General features: G+C 40.5%; 1 protein-coding gene across 4 annotated transcripts in view; it reads left to right on the forward strand.

The window, feature by feature from the left end:
* Positions 1–16,669, forward strand: part of ICA1L (islet cell autoantigen 1 like) — a 65,490-nt gene extending 48,821 nt beyond the window's left edge. The window contains exons 2-12 of one of the 4 annotated variants that reach the window (XM_053470665.1): positions 2,992–3,245; positions 6,049–6,121; positions 6,258–6,381; positions 6,754–6,952; positions 7,454–7,579; positions 8,369–8,467; positions 11,052–11,107; positions 11,848–11,897; positions 14,478–14,723; positions 15,737–15,811; positions 16,244–16,669. In XM_053470665.1, the coding sequence (XP_053326640.1) occupies positions 3,084–3,245; positions 6,049–6,121; positions 6,258–6,381; positions 6,754–6,952; positions 7,454–7,579; positions 8,369–8,467; positions 11,052–11,107; positions 11,848–11,897; positions 14,478–14,723; positions 15,737–15,811; positions 16,244–16,359 (1,326 nt within the window). In that variant the 5' untranslated portion in view covers positions 2,992–3,083 and the 3' untranslated portion in view covers positions 16,360–16,669. Of the gene's footprint in view, positions 1–2,927; positions 3,246–6,048; positions 6,122–6,257; positions 6,382–6,753; positions 6,959–7,453; positions 7,580–8,174; positions 8,568–11,051; positions 11,108–11,847; positions 11,898–14,477; positions 14,724–15,736; positions 15,812–16,243 lie in introns of those variants that run through there. The other 3 variants (XM_053470666.1, XM_053470667.1, XM_053470668.1) reach the window with 3 other exon arrangements.
* The last annotated feature ends 4,924 nt before the right edge of the window (positions 16,670–21,593 follow it).

Raw genomic sequence — 21,593 nt, forward strand, 5'->3', positions numbered from 1 at the left:
AGGTACCACCTTCTCATTGTGTATAGTGGAGAGGATATACACATCCTTCCTGTCAGTGTACCTGAGGGCCAACAGCTCCTGACTGCGCAGAGCACTGGTAGTGCCCCGCCTCTGCCTTGGGTAGGTGAGGTTTTTAGGATAACCCTTGCGGGTTGGCCTAACAGTGCCACATGCCGGGGTCTGCTGCAAAAATAAAAAATGAAACAAGTCTGGGCTGGTGTAAAAGTTATCCACCCAGAGGTGGTAGCCCTTATTCAAATAGGGGGACAGCAGGTCCCACACTATCTTCCCACTAGTACCCACAGATTGTGGGCAGCCAGGGGGATCAAGGTGACTGTCCTTCCCTTCGTAGATTCTGAAGGAAACAGTATATCCCGTCCCACTCTCGCAAAGTTTATATAACTTTACACCGTACCTCGCTCGCTTGGACGGGATATACTGTTTGATGTTCAGTCTACCCTTGAATAGGACCAGGGACTCGTCTACAGCCACATTTTTATCGGGGGTATAAATTTCAGGGAATTTACTTGAAAAATAATTAATAATGGGCCTCAATTTATATAACCGGTCAAATTGGGGGTGTTCTCTAGGGGGGCATTGGGAATTGTCAGTAAAATGTAAAAATTTTAGGAGCCCAAAGTACCTGTTCCGGGGCATTATTTTGGAAAAAGCAGGGGTGGATATAATGGGATCTGTGCTCCAATAGGAGCGCATCGTGGGCTTTTTCACAATGCCCATCATAAGGGTCAGGGCCCAAAATCTTCTAATTTCATAGGAGTCAGTGGGGTACCAGGTCTGGCTTCTGTCTCCTTGGTCAGCTGCCTGACACTGGGCTGCATAGAGGTTTGTTTGAGCTGCTAGCAGCTCAAAAAACTCGGGGGCAAACATTAAATGGAAAAATGACTTTGGCTCGCTAGCATCAATGTCACATCTGATGCCAGGAGTCCCAGTAAAAGCAGGGATTACTGGGTCTATCATATTTGGGGGCACCCAATTATATTGAGAGTCAGGCTCTCCACGCCTGGCTTTAGCAGATGGACCCTGGCCATCATCGTCTTCCTCTGACTCGTCATTTTCTGACGCACAGCAGGATTCATCAGATATTGGATCAATATCTGATGCAGTCAGAGTGGCCTCGGCGTCTGACGCGGTCAGAGTGGCCTCGTCGTCAGACGCGGTCAGAGTGGCCTCGTCGTCAGACGCGGACAGAGTGGCCTCGGCGTCTGACGCAGACAGAGTGGCCTCGGCGTCTGACGCGGACAGAGTGGCCCGGGCGTCTGACGCGGACAGAGTGGCATCGTCTTCAGACTGAGTGAGGCAGTCATGAGCCTCCTCAGCACTGATGACACGTTGCGCCATTGTACACGACACCTACCTGGCCAATTTCTAAAACACTACACTATCTAAAACACTTTGCACTAAGCACTGCAGCTCTGCAAGACGATCTCTCTCTCTCTCTCTCTCTCTCCCCCCCAGTGTCGCACATCCGGCAGTAATGTCACTGACCCGGATGTGGTTCAGTCCCCCAAGGCTAATGACACACTGGAGGCAATATATCTGTAGTAGTTTACCGGCATTCGTGCCGGTAACTGTGACAGCTCCCTCGCGGGAGTGATCTAGACACTTCTATCTGTAACAGTCGTCCGGCTTCGCGCCGGAAGCTGTTACAGGAGATCGGGCAGCAGAAAGCCAGCGACGCTGGCTTCTGCTGCCAGGGGGGAGTCCAGGCTGTCAAACGACAGCCTGGTCTCCAGTGCAGCGGCAGGGATGTGTTCCTGACGCTGCACGAAGGGCTAGACGTCCCGGTACGTCTATAGGGGGATTGAAGGGGTTAATAAATGTGTTTTAAAACAAATCCCAAACAAATAATGTTATATAATGTGTGCTCTACACGCTAAGTTCACACATCAGTGTGTGCTCTACCAGCTCATTCATGAAAATAGACCCAGTAAAATGCATGTATCATTGGAATACCAAAAACCATCAACAGTGGAACAATATATCTATTCAAAAACAGTATACCGTTTTCATGTTATTAAAAAATGGTCATCATTTGGACTATTCCTTAAATATTTCCAGCACAAATTACCTAGATGTGATTGGAAGAGTTGTCGACCTTCCTCGTGATTAAAAGTAAATTGACGGAAATCTCTTGCATTTAGATTGTTGTGTGCCAGCCATACGGAGCCTATTGCTTACTCCATTTCAATACTGTCCATCAATTCTAGCCCCATTGCTCCTGTTGTTAAATACTGCATCTTCTCTTCTGACGAAGGGGGGCTTATCACCTCTTAAAGTCCTCCCACGATTGTATTTCTGTTGACTGGCAAACCTGGCTTTATCTATTTGAATGGGACTTTAGCTGTACAAACTTCCATATTAAACCAGTCTGTCTTGAATGCATGAAGACATTCCCGTCAGGTTAGTCACCACATTTGTTGGCATCTCCAGGACGAAAAAAATAAGCAAGTTCTAAAATATCACATAAACTGAGGTTGCAATGAGGTTTTCCATCTGAGTATGTAGTAAAACAGAGAATTCTCCCTTTGTGTTTCATCATCTTCCTACATGGTAGCTTATGAAAGATGGCTCACAAAGATGGCACGGGTGTTCCAACAGATTATGGTGGTGGGGAAATGTTTAATTTTATTCACAATAGAAATCTTTTGTAGGTCACTCATCAGACAGTAAGTAATAACTACTGCGTTAAACTATAACTGCATTTTGAAAGAGCAATAATAACTACCAAAGCTGCTTCAGGTGGTTCAACGCGAAAGGATGTAAAGGACACAATTTTTGTTGATAAACTACATGAGAAAGAGGGAGAAAAGAAAACACAAAAATTAATCTGGTGTTGTAGCATAAAATAGCCTTGGTCCTTAAGTGATTAAATTGCATGTGAAAGAGTGTTCCTTTAACAACTGTTTGTTTCTGATTCCTATCAGTCTGCTATTTGATGCTGCAATTATTTATTCATTATGTTTACAACAGGTTGAAGAGCAGAAAGTATCATTTAGTTAGTGCAAGTCAGTGAGAAGCAAGAAGCAAATATTATTTCTTAATTTGTTCTGTCCAGTTGCACAATGAACACTGATAGTCGGCAGTGGGTGGGAGAGGACCACTCCATGGTCAGCCGTATGCAGAAAAAATTCTGGAAAACTAAACAGGTTTTGATTAAAGTTACTGGAAAGAAAGAAGATGAACATGTAGTTGCATCAGATGCAGAGCTGGATGCCAAACTAGAGGTAAGGAAGTGCCATTGCTACCATATTTGAAAAAAAACATGATGCATTAGTCTACAAAGGTGCCACTTGGGAAATGTATGTTAAAGACAGAGATGTTCGGGTAAGTTGGTTAAAGCATTGTCTGTTGAATATATTTTCTTTAAACCTTCACATTATTTGTAATGCTTATTTACACAGTTACATAAGGTGCTATGGTGTATGAATGCTAGCCAAGGATCATGTCCTAGCCCAATACCAACTAGTTTGTTGCTGTGGTCTACTTGAGTCTGCTTAATATTGTCACTTAACTTATTGGGCTATACATTATGCAAGGTCAACACAGCCCTTTCATATTGCATAGGTTAATCAGTGAGTTGAAACAGCAGCTCTCCTTCAAACTGACCTGCAAACTCAAGCTTTAGTGCATACATTTGCATAGTATCTCATATAAGGTTTATTTACTGTAGTCAGAATGTTTGTATTCATGGTTCGTTAAACATGTTGATGTAGCACTTAAACAAGTAATTTGGTAGCAATTATTTAAAGTTCAGAATTGGAAATGGGTATAACAGATGACTTGTAAAGTGAGAATTTTTAATGTACATAGTATTCATTATTAGCTATGCTATATGACCAGATGTAGTATGAGGAAACCCCTCCTAATTGAGTTTAGGTGTTTCAGCCACACCCATTGCTAACAGGTGCATAATATCAAGCACATAAGCAGCCATCTCCATACCCAAACACTGGCAGTAGAATGAGTCGTACTGAAGAGCTCAGTGACTTAAAAAGTAGTACTGTCATAGAATGCCACCTTTGCTATGAAATCTCTGCCCTGTTAGATCTTCCCATTGTAAGTAATCTTATTGCGACATGGAAGCATCTAGGAGTAACAGCTCAGCTACGAAGCAGTTGACCACACTCAATTTGCTGAATGGGCACAAATTGTCACAGACATTCTCCAAAATCTTGTGGAAAGCCTTCCCAGAAGTAGACACTGTTACATACCTCCCCACATTTCAAAATGTGAAAGAAGGAAAAAAAATGTTGTAATCGCTCTAGGACAACTCACCAATACAAGCAATGCCACTTTACAGTGTCGCCCTTGCATTGCCACTTTTCATTTTTGTCAGCACAGTTGTGGATATTAAAAATAACCAACACATTGAATTGAATTCCCATGAGGCTCACCCAGACATACTACTTCCATGCTGATAAAGCTGCAGATATTAGGTGTGAACTACAATTCCCATGGTGCTCAGCCAGCTAGGTGTCCACCATAACTATGCATCTTGGGATTTGTAATCCACAACTAACACCTGTCACAATATGTGCTGCTAACTACTGTTCCTATGAGGCTCAGCCAGACATACTGTTTCCACAATGCTGGCTGAGCATCATGGGAAGTGCAGTCAACAGTAATGTTGCAGATGTTATCTGTGAACTACAATTCGCATGATTCTCAGCTAGGTGTCCATCATGATTGGAAGAATAGTCCACAGCAGCAGAGATTTTTTTTTAATTGACAAAAGGCTGTTAGCCTCTCTCTCAGGACCCTTACACACTGCCTTTACACACACCTGCCCATAAACACACATATACACATACATTACCCTTACACACACCTGCCCATAAACACTCATATACACATACACTGCCCTTACACACACACACACCTGCCCATAAACACACACGCTCCCCTTACACACACCTGCCCATAAACACACATTTACACATACACTGCCTTCACACACACACACCTGCCCACAAACACACACATACACTGCCCTTACACATACCTGGCTATAAACACACATATACACATACACTGCTCTTGCACACACAACAGCTTACAAGCACACAAATACCTCCACTGCTCTAACACACACCTGCACAGAAGCTGAGGTCTGAAATTACAGACCTTGCGCTCCCTAATATTGGGCCAGTTAGAGGGGGGATTGTGATCTCCCCAACCAGTCCTGCAGCTGCTGATTGGGCGGCTGTGTGCTTCCCCACAGCTGCGTCCAAGGTGAGTGCATCGCCTCGCCCTTTCTATGGCACTGGCAAAGTGGGACAGAGATAGGGATAGGTGGGACGGTGGGACTGAGTCCCAAAATCGTGACTGTCCTGCCCAAATTGGGACTGTTGGGTGGCATGCTGTTATAGCCACAGAAGAAGGAGAACTCCACATTAACACCCATGCTTTTGGAATGGGATGCCCAACAGGGTCTTGTAGGTTTGATAGTCAGGTGTCATACTTTTGGTCATATAGTGTATTAAACCCTTTATTCAATTTTCAATTTTGAATTCACAAAACCTACAAATGCATTGTGTCGGACAGTGATTGTTACCATTTTTATGGTAGTTTGTCACCGGTTTACTATAATCTAATATACTTGGCAAATGGATTTCAATGTATGTCTATTTAATTTTTATTGAATTTGTCGGTTTGTTTTCAGTTGTGCAGATTAATTTACAGCCAAGTGGAAAATAAACACTGACAAATTCTATCAACATGAAAGACACTGCTTATAATGTGAACCGGCTTTTATGCTGTGCCTGTTAGAAAACGCAGTGCTTAAAACGTGCACCAAATTTTCTGCTGTGCCATCCTCAAAGATTTATTCCATCCTATGAAATATTTTGACAGGTATTCTTGTAGTTTCTAAACCTGGGCTGGGAATTGTTATAAAACCTATAGTTTTACAACTGCAAAAATATATCTACAATATACACTTCTCTCATATTATAAACACACATAAAATCGGTTCTTTAAAATGTCTGATTGGTTTTGGTAGATATAAAGCAAAGATTACTTTTACAGGTATTTCATTCAGTTCAGGCAACAGGATCAGAGCTTATCAAAATGATTGATAAATACCAGCATGCACTGAATGGTATGTATAAATAGACATGTTAATTTTATTTATGCTGGAATAGATTCAAGAAAATAGGAATAATAAAAATATACTCATTGGCTGAGAAAGAAGGATTTGTGAAAAGGCTTAAGGTTTTTCTTCATTTTTGCCCCAGCTTTGTCCGAAGAAGAGAATGATTTAGGCCTGCATTTAAAGGTACATGCAGAGCAAAATAGTACAGACGCCGGAAAAATGATGAAAGCCACAGGAAATGCTCTTTGCTCTTCTGCTCGGCAAAGGTATGTTGAATAATAAGGGTGAATATTGAGGATTATAAAATTCATGTTTAAATTAGGATTCAACTCCCTCATATTCCTATTAGTTATGCTGGCAATTTTCTCCACTAAAAAGGGCCGAGCTGGCCCTGCATAAACCATAATTCAATGCATGATAAAATCTCTCTGATTTTACTATACATTATACAGGGCAAGCCAGTCTCTACCTGTAGCAAAAGCGTACTGGGGTTGACCCATAATGCATAGTGAAGTCAGGGAGTTGAAACAACAGCTCTGCTGTCACATTTGCTTTTAGTGAATAGACCTTGATGTGTAGTTTAGACGTCTTAATTAGTAGAAACATTCAGAAACCTGTTTTTCCTTGTCCTCACGCAGGTTGGCAATCTGTACCCCACTATCCCGCTTGCAACAGGAGATGGATACTTTTAGTAGACGGGCGGTCTCTGACACCCTAATAACTATCAATAGAATGGAGACAGCACGGACAGAATATAGAGGAGCCTTGCTGTGGATGAAGGATGTGTCCCAAGAGTTGGACCCTGACACCTATAAACAAATGGAAAAATTCAGGAAGGTATAACATGTTTATAATCTGGCCAGGAACTGTAGTATAGGTCCCTGTAACAGGGATCACAAAAATACAACAGCCCCAAAGGTTTTTGCACAAATGTTTTTGCCTTATTCTCACTCATTTTACAGCACCTCTGATCCTTGCCAACCTATATATTCACAATTTACCAATCTATTTAAGAACAATATGAATTTTTATTAAGTATTTATGGCCATACCTGGGAACTCTCTAGGTTTGACCCTCCAGGTCGCAGGAGCAGGGTCTTGACACGACCCGCTCCCCGCCCATTTTCCCTTTAATTAGGGGTTGTTTCCCGCTGACGTCAGTGGGACATCAGTGGGCAGTCTTGGCAACGTCCTGCAAGGGAAGGCTCTGGGTAGCCGGAGCTCAGAAGTTCCCAGGTATGTTTATGGCCAACCTCTGAAGCAAAGCAAATAATCAGGCTCTCCAAATGCAGTGTCTCTTGAGATTTGTATTACAGTTGTTCTTGTGTACTATTCACAGGTGCAGATTCAGGTTAGAAACACCAAGAGCTTTTTTGACAAGACAAAGATGGATGTGTGCCAGAAGGTAGATCTCCTTGGCGCCAGTCGATGTAATCTGTTATCACATTCACTAGCTTCATACCAGGTAACAATTTACTGGTAGCGCCACTGCACCATAAATCGTGCTATTCACACTATTGTGTTTTGAAGATTATGTATATTTATTTATACTTATGAGGTGTACTGTTTACTTGCTTACATGCAAAACTATGATCGTTTCCACTTTGAAATGCCCATATCTACAAGTTACATATTTCATTCATGCTGGACTGAGTTGTACCAATTTCTCCTTAACTTTTGAGCTTCTTAATTCTGGTTCTCAAGCTTATTTATAGCACTACAAATGAATGTGGACTTTTTAAACTCTCTATTTTGTATACTATTTTTGGATTGTATAATAACATGGTGCTAAGTAAAAAGCATTTACATGTTCATGTATAATAGTCTAAATAGTGAAAACTGGGAGAGGTAGCAACTTGGAGGAGACCTTTTCTGACTACTCAATGACCGCTGTAAAGTTGCAGAAGGTTGTCGATGGAAGCTGTAGAATAGCCCACATTATTGTTTTTTTGGGGGGTTTTCTCTTTTACTCCTAGCCTGAATTGTAAAGACAACATGAAATCAACTATGACCAACTGTTATGCCAGCTACATGTAAAGATTATGTTTCTTGACTGTAGAAACAATTTCCTGCTGACTTAGCTAAAACCTGCAGAACCCAACAGTTGTATTGAACCTGGAAGGGTCCAAGCTGTCATTTGTGATCTCAGTGAATAATCAAGTTAACAGTTTATCGAACCCCAAAGAAATAAAGATCCATGTAAATTTCCTACGATAAAAGTGGGAGCTAATGTTTCATTATTTCTCTCTAACAGAAAACACTTCTGCACTTCTGGAAAAACACAGCACAAATTATGTCTGAAATACAGGAGGAATTTCAAGCAGTGCTTACATACAGTGTTTTCCAACCAAAGGTTTTGTATTAACATTTTTTTCTTATTCTTCTTCATTTTACATCATGCCTATTTCTTTATAGCAAACCCTACTCTTAGCTAGCAGTGGCTCCACCAAAATGCCGAATTTTAGGAAGGCTAAAATCAAAAGGAGAGTGAACGAGAATGAGATTGAATGAGAATTAATGTGGGCACCGGGCAATGAATTTTGTTCCTAAATTAAAAATGCCCTGATTTTTGGCTTAATTGAATGAACAGGGAATTACATTTGTTGCCCGGAAACAAATGGATCAAAAACATACCGAAAAATTTGTCTGAATCATTTTTGGTCCATTAGTAAGGATGAGGATGTTTTTATTGTGGCAGTCCGGCTTAATTGCATTCTATGAAGAGATGGGCAACAATATCAGGTTGTTTTTCAGCTAGCGTGATTTATTTTGTTTTTGTGAAAGCATTTCATTCAATTATACATAAAAGGTACCAATTCAGTACCTGAAGAAATATTGCACCCAGGTGCCACTGACCCTAGGCCAGTAAGATATTTTCATGTATAAAAAGGGGTATGGGCTCTTGTGAAGAAAATATAATATTGCCTCTGCATAAATCAATGGTAGCAATAGAAGTTTGGGCACCAGTTCTTAAAAAGAACATTACAGAACTTGAAGAGGTCAAGAGACAGGCTACAAAATGAGTAAGAAAACACCTTAGTTATGAAAAAATTATGTTTATTTACACTAGAAAAAAATCTTAGAAGGGCTTTAATATCATTATACAAATACATAGGATGCATATAAATACATATAGGGCTGTACAAAGAACAGGGTCTCCCATTCAGACTTTAGAATGAATGTTTAGCAAAGAATTATACATGTATACAAGGTATATATAGGTTGCAAGGACGTGATTAGCTATAGCTTGTTGATCCACTGAGAAATCAGATTGATATGTTGGAGTGAAAAAGGAATTCTTCTACTATTTGAGGCACAATTTAATATCACTTCAGTGCCGCCTTCTAGATCAACAGCGGGGTTGAACTTGATGGACTTGTGTTCTTTTTCAACCCAAATAACTATATATATATATATATACCGTATTGGCCCGAATATAGGCCACACTTTTTCCCCCACACTTTAAGTCTTTAAAGTGGGGGTGCGGCCTATATTCGGGGTCTAGCGCCCGACGCCCGGGACATGCAGTTCCGCGCGCCGGGCAGACAGCAGGGTTAGGATACAGATCCCCAGCAGCGGTGAAGGGGACCTGCATCCTACTCTCTGATGCGCTCAGACAGAGATTGTCTAAGCGCATCGCACAGACGTTTACCGGCCCCACGAGGGGAGTCCCGGCAAGGGAGATTGTTAAAGCACATCGTGCAGACATGCTGGCAGCGGAGGTTGTTTACGCGCATCGCCGCAGCCGGTGAACGTCTGCACGATGCGTTTTACCTCTGCCCCCAAGACTTACCAGAGCAGACTCCCAGGTGTCTTGCGGGGCTGGCGGGGGCCATCTACGCAATACGCGTATACAACTTCCAGTGCCGGCACTTCCGCTGAGTATTGTGTAGATCTCCCCCTCCGGCCCCGCAAGACATCCAGGAGTCTGCTCTGGTAAGTCGGGGGGGGGGGCAGAGTGGCAGTATATCTCGAGGGGGGAGGACAGAGTGGTAGCATATCTCGAGGGGGGTAGGACAGAGTGGCAGCATATCTCAAGGGGGTAGGACGCCCGGGACATGCAGTTCCGCGCGCCGGGCAGGCAGCAGGGTTAGGATACAGATCCCCAGCAGCGGTGAAGGGGACCTGCATCCTACTCTCTGATGCGCTCAGACAGAGATTGTCTAAGCGCATCGCACAGACGTTTACCGGCCCCACGAGGGGAGTCCCGGCAAGGGAGATTGTTAAAGCACATCGTGTTAAAGCACATTGTGTAGATCTCCCCCTCCGGCCCCGCAAGACATCCAGGAGTCTGCTCTGGTAAGTCGGGGGGGGGCAGAGTGGCAGTATATCTCGAGGGGGGAGGACAGACTGGTAGCATATCTCGAGGGGGGTAGGACAGAGTGGCAGCATATCTCAAGGGGGTAGGACAGAGTGGCAGCATATCTCGGGGGTGCAGAGTGGCAGCATATCTCGGGGGGGGACAGAGTGGCAGCATATCTCGGGGGTGGGGGGGACAGAGTGGCAGCATATCTCGAGGGGGGGGGGCAGAGTGGCAGCATATCTGTTACAAAACTTTTTCTTTAAAAAAGCACCAAACTTTTAGGGTGCGGCCTATATTCGCGTGCGGCCTATATCCGAGCCAATACGGTGTGTGTGTATGTATGTATGTATATATATATATATATATATATATATATATATATATATGTATGTATATATATATATATATGTATATATATATGTATATATATATGTATATATATATATATGTATATGTGTTGTGTGCGCCTTTCAATGTACAAGAATTCCATGACATTCTTCAGAGAGACACTGAGGTTTTTAACCTGATGCTGTACTCAACGTGTTGTAGGTAAAGGCAGTCAGAGAGCAGTGCATTACTCATTATGTTAAATATGACAATCTACTGTCTTATATGTATTTGTATTGTTTTCTAGCCTGATACACAGCTATCTGAAGACAAGCCAGCGAGCACAGCAGAGGACAGTGAAACGTAAGTGCACATTAATAGTAAAATAAATGTACGGATTACTTTTCAAGGACCCTTTAAAATGAATCCAGAAAACATTATAGTCAGTGGCCTAGGTTTTAAGGTGTTGGGGCAAACTGACCATTTGGGCAATCAGACTCCACAGTGGATTACAGCTCTTGGCGACAGCTGGCGAGAGCATTTGTTCTGTCATGGGTCAGGTTTATGGCAGCTCTCCTAGTAAATACATTATGAGCTACTGTATTATTACTGTATTTCGCTCAATTTATTATTCAGACCCATGGGTCCTCTTTCTGTTTCCCCGTATTATTGTTTCCTTTCTTACCTTTCCCGCTCTGCCCCGCTTTATTATAATTTGTTAGTGACCCATTTTACTGCTTGATATGATCTTCTTTCTTTTCTAAATGTAGTCTATTCTTCTTAATACAGAAGTGCTAATTGGTAATGATTATTATCAATGGTATCTAGACTAAGGGATTAGGGAAATAGAAGGGGAAGACAGAATGTGACAAGTATACTACTACACTACTACGCTCTACGACAAACACAGAAACATAACTGATCGACCATCACAAAATAATGGGAGAGCAGATATATGTGGGCTACTGGACACAGGTAACAAAGCGAATACCCAAGTGAACAGGAAAGGTGCTCTAAGAGACAGCCATGTAAAAGCGATATGGTTTGATCTTTCTCCCACAATTTGCTTAAAAAATCTGATCTGTTTTTTTTATTATTGCCAGGCTACTTAAGTTACAAGGGGAAAGGCCTGCAGATCATGGAGCAGAAACAGGTAAATGTAAATTATTTATTCTTAAATACTTTCAGCAGCGTAATTGTCATATTCAACATCAAGTATATCCCCAAAGGTTGCGGCACACGAACTGAGCAGGCTTGTTAGGGCACCATATGTCATCCACCAAATTTTACCTCTGCTTGTGTAAGACCATAACAAGCTATTTTCATATTAGTTATATGTCTGACGTAGATCATGCCACCAGCTTATTCCATCACTTGGCACTTGAGGTACACTCCTGTGTTACTTAGCATATACAATAGACATACAAGCTACAAAGCAAGTAGCACTGAATAATACAATTTATTGTCTTGGATCGAGTTTATACAACCACAAAAAAAAGATTGGACAGGTGTGTAACATAAACCTCTGCCACATGGTAAAATAGACAAGGAGAAGGGGTCCCTGGAAAGTACCAGCCTTTTCCAAAAATAAAAGCCTAACACTAACCAAAACGAAAAATGAGAATAAAGTAAATCAGGAGTTATACCTTAATATAATAAAGTCATGAATATCCTTGCCTCCAGTTGGACATGAAAGAAGTGAAGTGTCTATGTGCAAGGTTTGTGTGGGGAGGGGGTCTATTTGTTTTCTGTAGTTTTCATTTAATGACTAGAGAAAATAGTTTTGTATCACAAATTTATTAGGTGTTCTGGTTGCGTAGTATACTCAGGACCATCTTAACTCGGGGTAAAACGGTGAAAGAGAGCCTTCAGTCTTCTCACCTATTCTGTAGGGCTTGCTCAGCCCTTCACCATAGAGCAACCTGCTAGTGTTGGCTCCTTGTGATCATAGACTCTTCTGTAGACGCTCCCTAGTGAATAAACCCTTAAATGGCATTGAAGATTACTGCTCTCTAACAAACCAATACATTTTTCTGAGAATTCAGTTATGGCACACAAAATGCATATCATATTAAACCTGGAGAACACAGTAAAAAAAATGTGATACCTTTTAGTGGACAGCATCCATAGACACAAACACAATCTTGACATCAGAGATTCTTAGGTTGTTTACATAATCAAAGGGCCCCTGATGTCTATGTGATTTAACATATATATATATTTATGTATGTTGTGTAACTTTAATTGTGTGCCTTTATGTTTATTTTATCCCGGTGTACTCTACCCAGCCTACAATGTTGTTTTTAACATAATGCTATGTCAGCCCTAATGGTCTGTTGTTTGTATTGGAGGCCATAGTGTTGAAGGAAGATTGGCTGTCACTGCTGCATTTTCCCAGCCGTCTTATATTGAATTTCGGTGCTTACCAGACTTTATCTCCGTGTAAAAATATAACAAAAAAACAGCAGACATGAGAACACGATAGTGGAAGCACATTGATTAAAAGGAATAAATAAAATAAATAATTAATAAATAAGATAAAATGATTATCCACTCATCACATCCATTGTGGATATTCAACTTGGAACCATTGTTGCACTTAAGTGGTTAATTGGTATCAGAGAACCAGGACATGGAAAATAGAAGGTTGTTGAGCTTAAGTTCAGATTTATAATCCCTAAGAATGTAGAGCACAATTCCAAAAACACCATTCAGCCAGTGACTGTGTCATTTGTACTTGATTATTCATACTTTTTTAACCTTTCTAATTTGCAAGAATTTCCCTAAGAGTGCTACAAAACCTGAACTCTTCTACTTTGTAGTATAATCCGTGTGTTTTCACAACCCTTGAGTTTAAACATGGTCCGCCCACAGCATGCCTGGGACCCATTCAAGCATTACCCCCTTTGTTAATTCAAGCACCAGACCGATAGCAGGCATGGGAATCTGTAACTAAGAGCATTGCTCATTTCACTGAGTAAGCAGCCAAAGGAAGGGGATATCTAAAATATACCTGCTTAATAGAAAGGAGCGCATCTGCTGTAAACAAAATACATCACGTTATTACATGGGGTGTACCCAGAGCCACCAAAGCTCTGCCCAAATTGAAAAATGTATATTTATAAAGATTTGTATTCACCACAAAGTGCTAGGGTAAACATGTTAATTGATATGGATAAGAAATTCATAATATAAGAAAATGTGTTTACCTGATGTGTATAGTTAAAAAAAAAAAGTTCAAGCTTTCCTGCAATACAACTATTTATATCTTAACATATAGGGCACATCACATTGCTAAATATGCTGCTATGAGTGTCATGATGTGATACAGTGATCAATACATGTACGCATTTTCTTAATAAGCAGAAATATTATTTGATTTATGTAGTATCATTATACAATTTTTTGGCTCATTGGTATCCAACCAATGAGCCAAAAAATTGTATAATGATACTATATAAATCAAATATTTCTGCTTATTAAGAAAATGCGTACATGTATTGATCACTGTATCACATCATGACACTCATAGCAGCACATTTAGGATATAGGATATAGCTTTGGCACCATTAAAAAATATCTGGTCTGACACTGTATACATTTTACTTGTTGCATTTTCATATGTTATAAAATAGAATGTAATGGTCTACTGCTGATACGGTTGGGGTGGATTTTCTTCCCCATGTTCTTGTTTAAGTGTCTTTGTGTAAGATTTGTTTTCATATCTTCTCAGCGTCAAATGATCTACTCCTGGAATGTACTGAGGGAGAGGATTTTGAAAAGGAGTTTTCTTTTTTGAACTTGCAGCCATTTATTCCTCCTGAGATTGCAAAATGTGACGAGGATATCTTTGGAGGCACCGTTGCTAGTCCCTGTTTACAGGAGTCTGACCAACAGACCAAGCAGTCAGAGAGTTTATCAGGATTTCTCCCTTCACAGCTCCTTGACTTAGGCCTTTCATCTGTAGAGGGAATCAAAAGTAAGTATCGTGAAATTATCACTCTAGTGCGCGTAAGACAGGGCATGACAAATTTGTTGTTAATCTAGGCGCCAGCTAAAAAAGCTAGGAGCCAGGATTTTTTTAAAACTAACAGTTGGTCAGGAGTGATCTGATCATCATCAGCCCATTTACAAAACTCACAGAACTTGACCTTTAAGCACCCTGGACTTTCAGGTAAGTGCTGTTTTTTTTTTAATTTTTTTTTAACTCTTTCAATGCTGATGTTCCATTAGAGCACAGCATTGACTGATATTTAGTCCCCACAAGCTTGTGGGGACAAATGTTAACCCCTGCAATGCGAATGCGATCAGGCAGCAGGGGAGGGTTGGGGCTGGTCTCTACACTCATGTGTCCCTGCCAGCTGGGACGCAATTGCTGGTCTATAGACCAGCCATTGCAGGGAGGAGTCTCTTTGATGACTCTTGTAGGCTTCCATGCCTACAGGAGTCATCACAGGGCTTGTGGGGGCAGCAGAGCCCCATACAAAATGGGAATTAACCCCTAAAATGCCACGATTGAAGGGGTTAACGCTGCACTGTCGCTCTCAGGGAGCGATCAGGCAGCAGGGGGATGTTGTGTCAATCAACACTCAACCCCCTTCCCTGAAGCTGCCTGTGGCAGCTGAAAACGCGATTGCAGGTTTTCCCGCAATCGCGTTTTCAGCCTACAGAATCACTCAGTGACGTGGGGGCATTTTTTAGGGATTTAACAGGCTGACAAACACCTAGGCGAAATGCTCAGTCGCCATGACGACCTGGCGCCTGGGATTTGGCGAGCCCTGGTGTAAGAAACTATTCTTACCAATATGCTTCTAATTTTTTCCACGTGGACTAGAACGTGTGAATTCATAAATCTGTTAATGCATGTTTTAGTGCCATTTCCTTGTTCTAAAGATATAGCTACTTCAACCACATGAAAGTTCACATATATTTAGTAAAACAAAGCTTGGTGAAGAACAGCAGTACAAACTTACAGTAACTTTTTATGTTTAGATTGGACATTGCCTTTGAGTGACTTTAATGGCCAGTTCTGTCCTTTCAAGAGCACACCTGACCTACAAGGCAACCGTAAGTCAGGCAATGATAGGAACAAACTGTGATGTATATCTTTGTCTCTGTACAGACATTTATGTATAGATAATTGGAAATGGTGCGAGTGCTTAAAAAGAAAGTAATAGTAGGGTAAATAATCACACAACAATTAAATCTTAAAACATATTAACATATTGAGGTCAATATTTTAATAAGCACATTAAAAGCACTCACACCAGTTCCAATTATTGATATGGGAAAATATTTTTTGCAATGGTGGCATTCTTCCCCAAACTATCTAATATTCAGGAATGGGTTTATGCAAAAATAAATTAATGCAGCAGTCTAGTGTTATATATCTCTCTTTCTATATAAACCTGTAGCAACGAACAAATTAAGACAGAAAGAACTTAGTAAGTTTTTTCTTTTTCATGGAACCACATTCATATTTTTTTCTGTCTCTTTCAGACCAAAATGCTGGAAGAAGGGACATGTCAGCATGGTTAAATATGTTTGCAGATCTTGATCCGTTAGCAAACTTATCAACCACCAGCCGATCAGATGATGACCTTATTAGCGCATAAAAAGCAGATGAAACCTGTTGACCTCTCGTATGAAAATGTTTCTGCAGACATTATGACAACATAAGCAAAGGGAATATTTATTTAAGTGACCTGAAAAATGTCAAATATGATGAGACTTTAACATTCATTCTTTTTTACGCGATTTCCTCTAATTTGCCCAATTTCAGATTCCTTTACAGTGCTCAGTGTTTTAAAGATTAACAGTTTTGCCTCGCAAAGTATTTTAATATTTCCAATAAAGTACTTTTTAACTGAAATTATAGTGGAAAAAGATGTTACAAACTTAACTGAATAAAATGTTTACCTCAAACCTCCCATAATGCTTTTCTTGTTGGATCCAGACAGTTTTCTTCTAGAGATAGGCTAATGGTGGTATAGAAAAATAGACTTTAACAGCAGATAAGAACTATTTGATCTATCTAGTCTGCCCATTTTTCCTAATGTAAAGACTCGGGCTTTAATCTGTCCTTGTTGCACAACTTTTGGGCAATTTGGGACAGCTTCATTTTCACACGGGTTGTGATGTAAACAAATGCATTGTGAAATGTAGAGCTTTAAAGTTAAATTAGTTAATAACTGAATTTGAATGTTATAAAATAAAACCGTTTTCCAGATCGAAAAAAATGTGAGGCACAGGTAGGTCAGAGGAAGATTTTTAACCTGTCACTTGATGGGTCCCTGAAGAAGTGAAATAAACTCAAAAAAGAAATTGCCCATGGGGAATACTAAAACGTATAATTTTAAGAAGGCCAATTTCAATAAGATAAGGGCAGCTTTACAACTTATTGACTGGCAAAAACTCTTCAGGGATAAAAATACTGAGGAAGAATTTAGTATTTTCAAACAAATATTAGCAGGGTACACTTCTCAGTATGTACCACTAGGAAACAAATATAAAAGAAACAAATTGAAACCGATGTGGCTTAGTGGGGACATTTAAGCAGAAAATTAAAAATAAGAAAATGGCTTTTACAGCATTTAAATCAGACGAATCAGAGGCATCCTATATAAGATATAAGGAAGCCAATAAAGCATGCAAAAAGTTGATTAGATGGGCTAAACTAGAAAATCAGAGGGTGATTGCCAAAGAGAGCAAAACTAACCCCAAAAAATTCTTTAAGAACAGAAATTCTAAAAAACCCCCCAGATGATTGGAGGAAGGCAGATGTGGTTCCTATTTTCAAAAAGGGTTCAAAATCTGTGCCCGGAAATTATAGACCTGTGAGCTTAACTTCCGTGGCTGGGAAAGTATTTGAAGGGCTGTTTAGGGATAATATTCAAGAATTCCTTGGGAAGAACAGTATTATTAGCAAAAATCAGCATGGTCCTGTCAAACTAATTTAATTGCATTCTATGAAGAAGTAAGTAGAAGTGTCGATCAGGGTGTTGCAGTGGATGTAATCTACTTGGATTTTGCCAAGGCGTTTGACACGGTTCCACACAATAGTAGTATTCAAACTGAAGGAAATTGGCCTAGATGCAAATTCTTGTTCTTGGGTAGAACATTGGCTTAGAGATAGAGAACAGAGAGTTGTTATAAATGGTACATTTTCAAACTGGTCAAAAGTGGTAAGTGGTGTCCCTCAGGGTTCTGTTCTGGGACCAATTTTATTCAACATATTTATAAATGACCTGGCAGTAGGCATTGAAAGTCATGTTTCTGTGTTTGCAGATGACACTAAACTAGGTAAAGTTATACAGGGCGAGCAGGATATTACTGTGCTGCAGAGGGATCTAGATAGACTGGGGGACTGGGCACACAAATGGCAGATACAATTCAATGTAGATAAATGTAGTTATGCACTTCGGGGTAGCGAATGCACAAGCAACCTACACCCTAAACGGTAGTGAATTAGGGGTAACGACAAATGAGAAGGATTTGGGAATTGTTATAGACAACAAACTAGGCAACAATGTGCAATGTCAGTCTCCGGTTGCTAAGGCCAGTAAGGTATTGTCGTGTATAAAAAGGGGCATCATGTCGCGTGATAAAGATATAATTTTGCCTCTGTATAAATCAATGGTAAGGCCGCACCTTGAATATGCTGTGCAATTTTGGGCATCTATTCTAAAGAAGGATATCATAGCACTAGAAAAGGTGCAGAGGCAGGCGCAGAGGCAGGCTACAAAATGAATAAAAGGAATGGAGCACTATAGTTATGAAGAAAGGTTAACTAATTTAAATCTGTTTAGTTTAGAAAAACGGCGCCTCAGAGGGGATATGATAGCATTATATAAATATATTTGGGGCCAATACAAACCATTGTGTGGAAATCTGTTCGTAAACAGGACTATGCATAGGACACGTGGTCATGCGTTCAGACAGGAAGAAAGGAGATTTAGACTAAAGCAGAGGAAAGAGTTTTTTTACAGTAAGGACAATAAGGATGTGGAATTCTCCGTAGTTTTATCGGAGTCTGTACAGACGTTTAAACTGCAACTGGATGGATACCTGGAAAAACATAATATCCGGGGATATAATCTTTAATTATGGGGAAACAGCTTATTGATCCAAGGAGAAATCTGACTGCCATTTTGGGGTCAAGAAGGAATTTTTTTCCCTGGTTAGTGCAAAATTGGAAAGAGCGAAACCGGGGTTGTTTTTGCCTTCTTTTGGATCAACAGCAACAAATTAACAGATATAGGAAAGGCTGAACTTGATGGACGCATGTCTTTTTTCAGCCTATATAACTATGTAACTATGTAAGTGGGTCTTGAGGGATTTTAATTACCCTGTACAAGAACTGCATTTATTTTCATCTTTGTAGAATCCAGGTAGGTAATTGCCACATCTGGCATCTTCATTGCCAGAGCCTATTGAGTATTTGGATATTTATAAGATTGTCTGAAAGATCCCTGCTCCTTTCTTGCCTGTGTATCATAAGCTATACAGGTCTTTTTTTATTATTGATTTATTTGTGTTTTTCATTTCTTTTATTAACCCCTTAAGGACCAAGCTGTTTTAACACTGCAGTGCTCTTGTTTAGCTGTAATTTTCTCCTCTCTCATTTAGTGAACCCACAAAAGGTATATATTGTTTTTGTCAGAAGACGAAAGGGCTTTCTTCAGATACCATTTTTTTGTTTTATCATATCATCTAATTTACTATAAAAATAATAAAATCTAAAAAAAAATGAAAAAACACCTCACTTTTATCACCTGCTAAATAGGGCATTAAGTACAAGTAGCATATTGCTATTTCAAAACCTTTTTTTTTTCTTCAAATCTGGTCATTCTGCCCCCATGTGCTATTTGGGACATGTTTGAAGCCAATCAATTAAATTTACCTAGAAAACTAGACACCCCAAGGTATTTCAAATTTTTTGTGTGGTTTTTTTTTTTTTTTACACCCCAGTATGTGTTCAGCAACATCCCCTGAGTACAGTGACACCACCCATGCATAAGTTTTTGGGCTGAAGGGCCACATTTGGGAAGTGTGCTTTTTTTCCTCTTTATTTTGACATCTGGTCAGTCTGTGCCTATGACCTACCACATTCTTCCATTTGTCTGTGGTCCAGTTATGCTCACGTGCCCATTGTAGGTGCTTTTGTCAGTGGTCAGAGGTCAGCATAGGTACCTTGGCTGGTCCCCATATGCAACAAGCTGCGATGCACTGTGTGTTCTGACACCTTTCTATCTGAACCAGCATTAACTTTTCAGCAATTTGAGCTACAGTAGCTCATCTGTTGGCTTTAACCACATGGGCCAGCCCTTCACCCCCAACATGCATCAATGAGCTGTTCTCTCCCATGACCCTGTCGCTGGTTTACCACTTTTCCTACCTTAGACCACTTTTGACAGGTACTGGCCACCGCAGATGGGGAGCGCCTGAACCAGTTGTCTAGCCATCGCAATTTGGCCCTTGTCAAAGTCGCTCAGATGTTTAATCTTGCCCATTTTTCCTGCTTCTAACACATCAACTTTGAGGATGAAATCTTCACTTGCTGCCTAATATATCTCACCCACTGACAGGTGCCTGGATAACAAGATTATCAGTGTTATTCCCTACACCTGTCAGTGGTCATAATGCTATGGCTGATAGGTGTATGTCTATATACATATGTGGGGGAACAATATAAATTAGAAAGAGGGTGAAATGTAAAAGGCAGACAAGCAAGATAAAAGGAAAGAGGGGACGAAGATGGAAAAGGTGAGGAAAAATGTCAGCAAATAAGGTGCAAAGCAGGAAATCCAGGTAATTGCTGTAATTGCTCCTTAATCTGGCCTTGGCAATCAGCAATGGTTGAAGGAGACACTGACATTTTAAATCAGCTAAAAGAAGGTAAGTGTGATAAAAAAGTTACAAGTCCAAAACTAATATGGGGAAGTAAAGCAACATTGGAAATCAAGCATCAAGACTGAAATATTAAAGAAAGATGATGGGGATTACACCAGTAAACTGTATTCTCAAAATATACACTTTTACGGAGCTGGACCATTCATTTTCTGAAGAAGAGAATGAGCCGTCTCATTAACCAAGCTGTCACTAAAGATACACTCCAGTAAATCTGCTGGCAACTGCTTTTTTAACATAAACATATACCATAATTCACATGCTGTGTCTGCCATGTCCTACTGTACAGCTAGTGTCAGGTGAGTGAAAGATTTACCTCCACCCATTTCATTACTTTATTCGTAGCCCTGCTCCCATTTCACACTCTATTAACAATATGAGGATGTGCATCTGATCACCCTGTCAGAAATAAGAGTGGAAATTAGTCCACACACAGAGAAGCTTGGCGCGCCCCGGGGAGGGGCCAGACATGGCCCTTGATGCCGATCTCGGTGTTGCTGAATCCGAGGCATTACAGCAACACCGTTTACACGGCGAAAGGCACATCATTAGTCATTACCTGACGGTTTGTGTCTGATGTGCCTGGGCCGTCATTGGACGTTAAGGGGTTAATAGACTCATATGCATTAAAGTGCCTATACACTATATTTACATAGTACATATGTACGGTTGAAAAGGACCTAAGTCCATCAAGTTCAACCCTTCTACCTAACCTTACTACTCTTGATCCAAAAGAAGGCAAAAAAAACCCTAATTAAGCTACTTCGAATTCTGCCATCAGGGAGAAAAATTCCTTCTTGAAGCTCTAAAATATTAATTCTACTTATAGCCCTGTATGTCATGCCTAAAAAAATATCCAGACCCCTTTTGAAGGCATCTAATGTTATTGATAACACCACCTACTTGGCAGTGAATTCCATACCTTTATTGCCCTTACTGT

The sequence above is a fragment of the Spea bombifrons genome, chromosome 7 (genome assembly GCF_027358695.1).
Source record: "Spea bombifrons isolate aSpeBom1 chromosome 7, aSpeBom1.2.pri, whole genome shotgun sequence".
NCBI lineage: Eukaryota > Metazoa > Chordata > Amphibia > Anura > Pelobatidae > Spea > Spea bombifrons.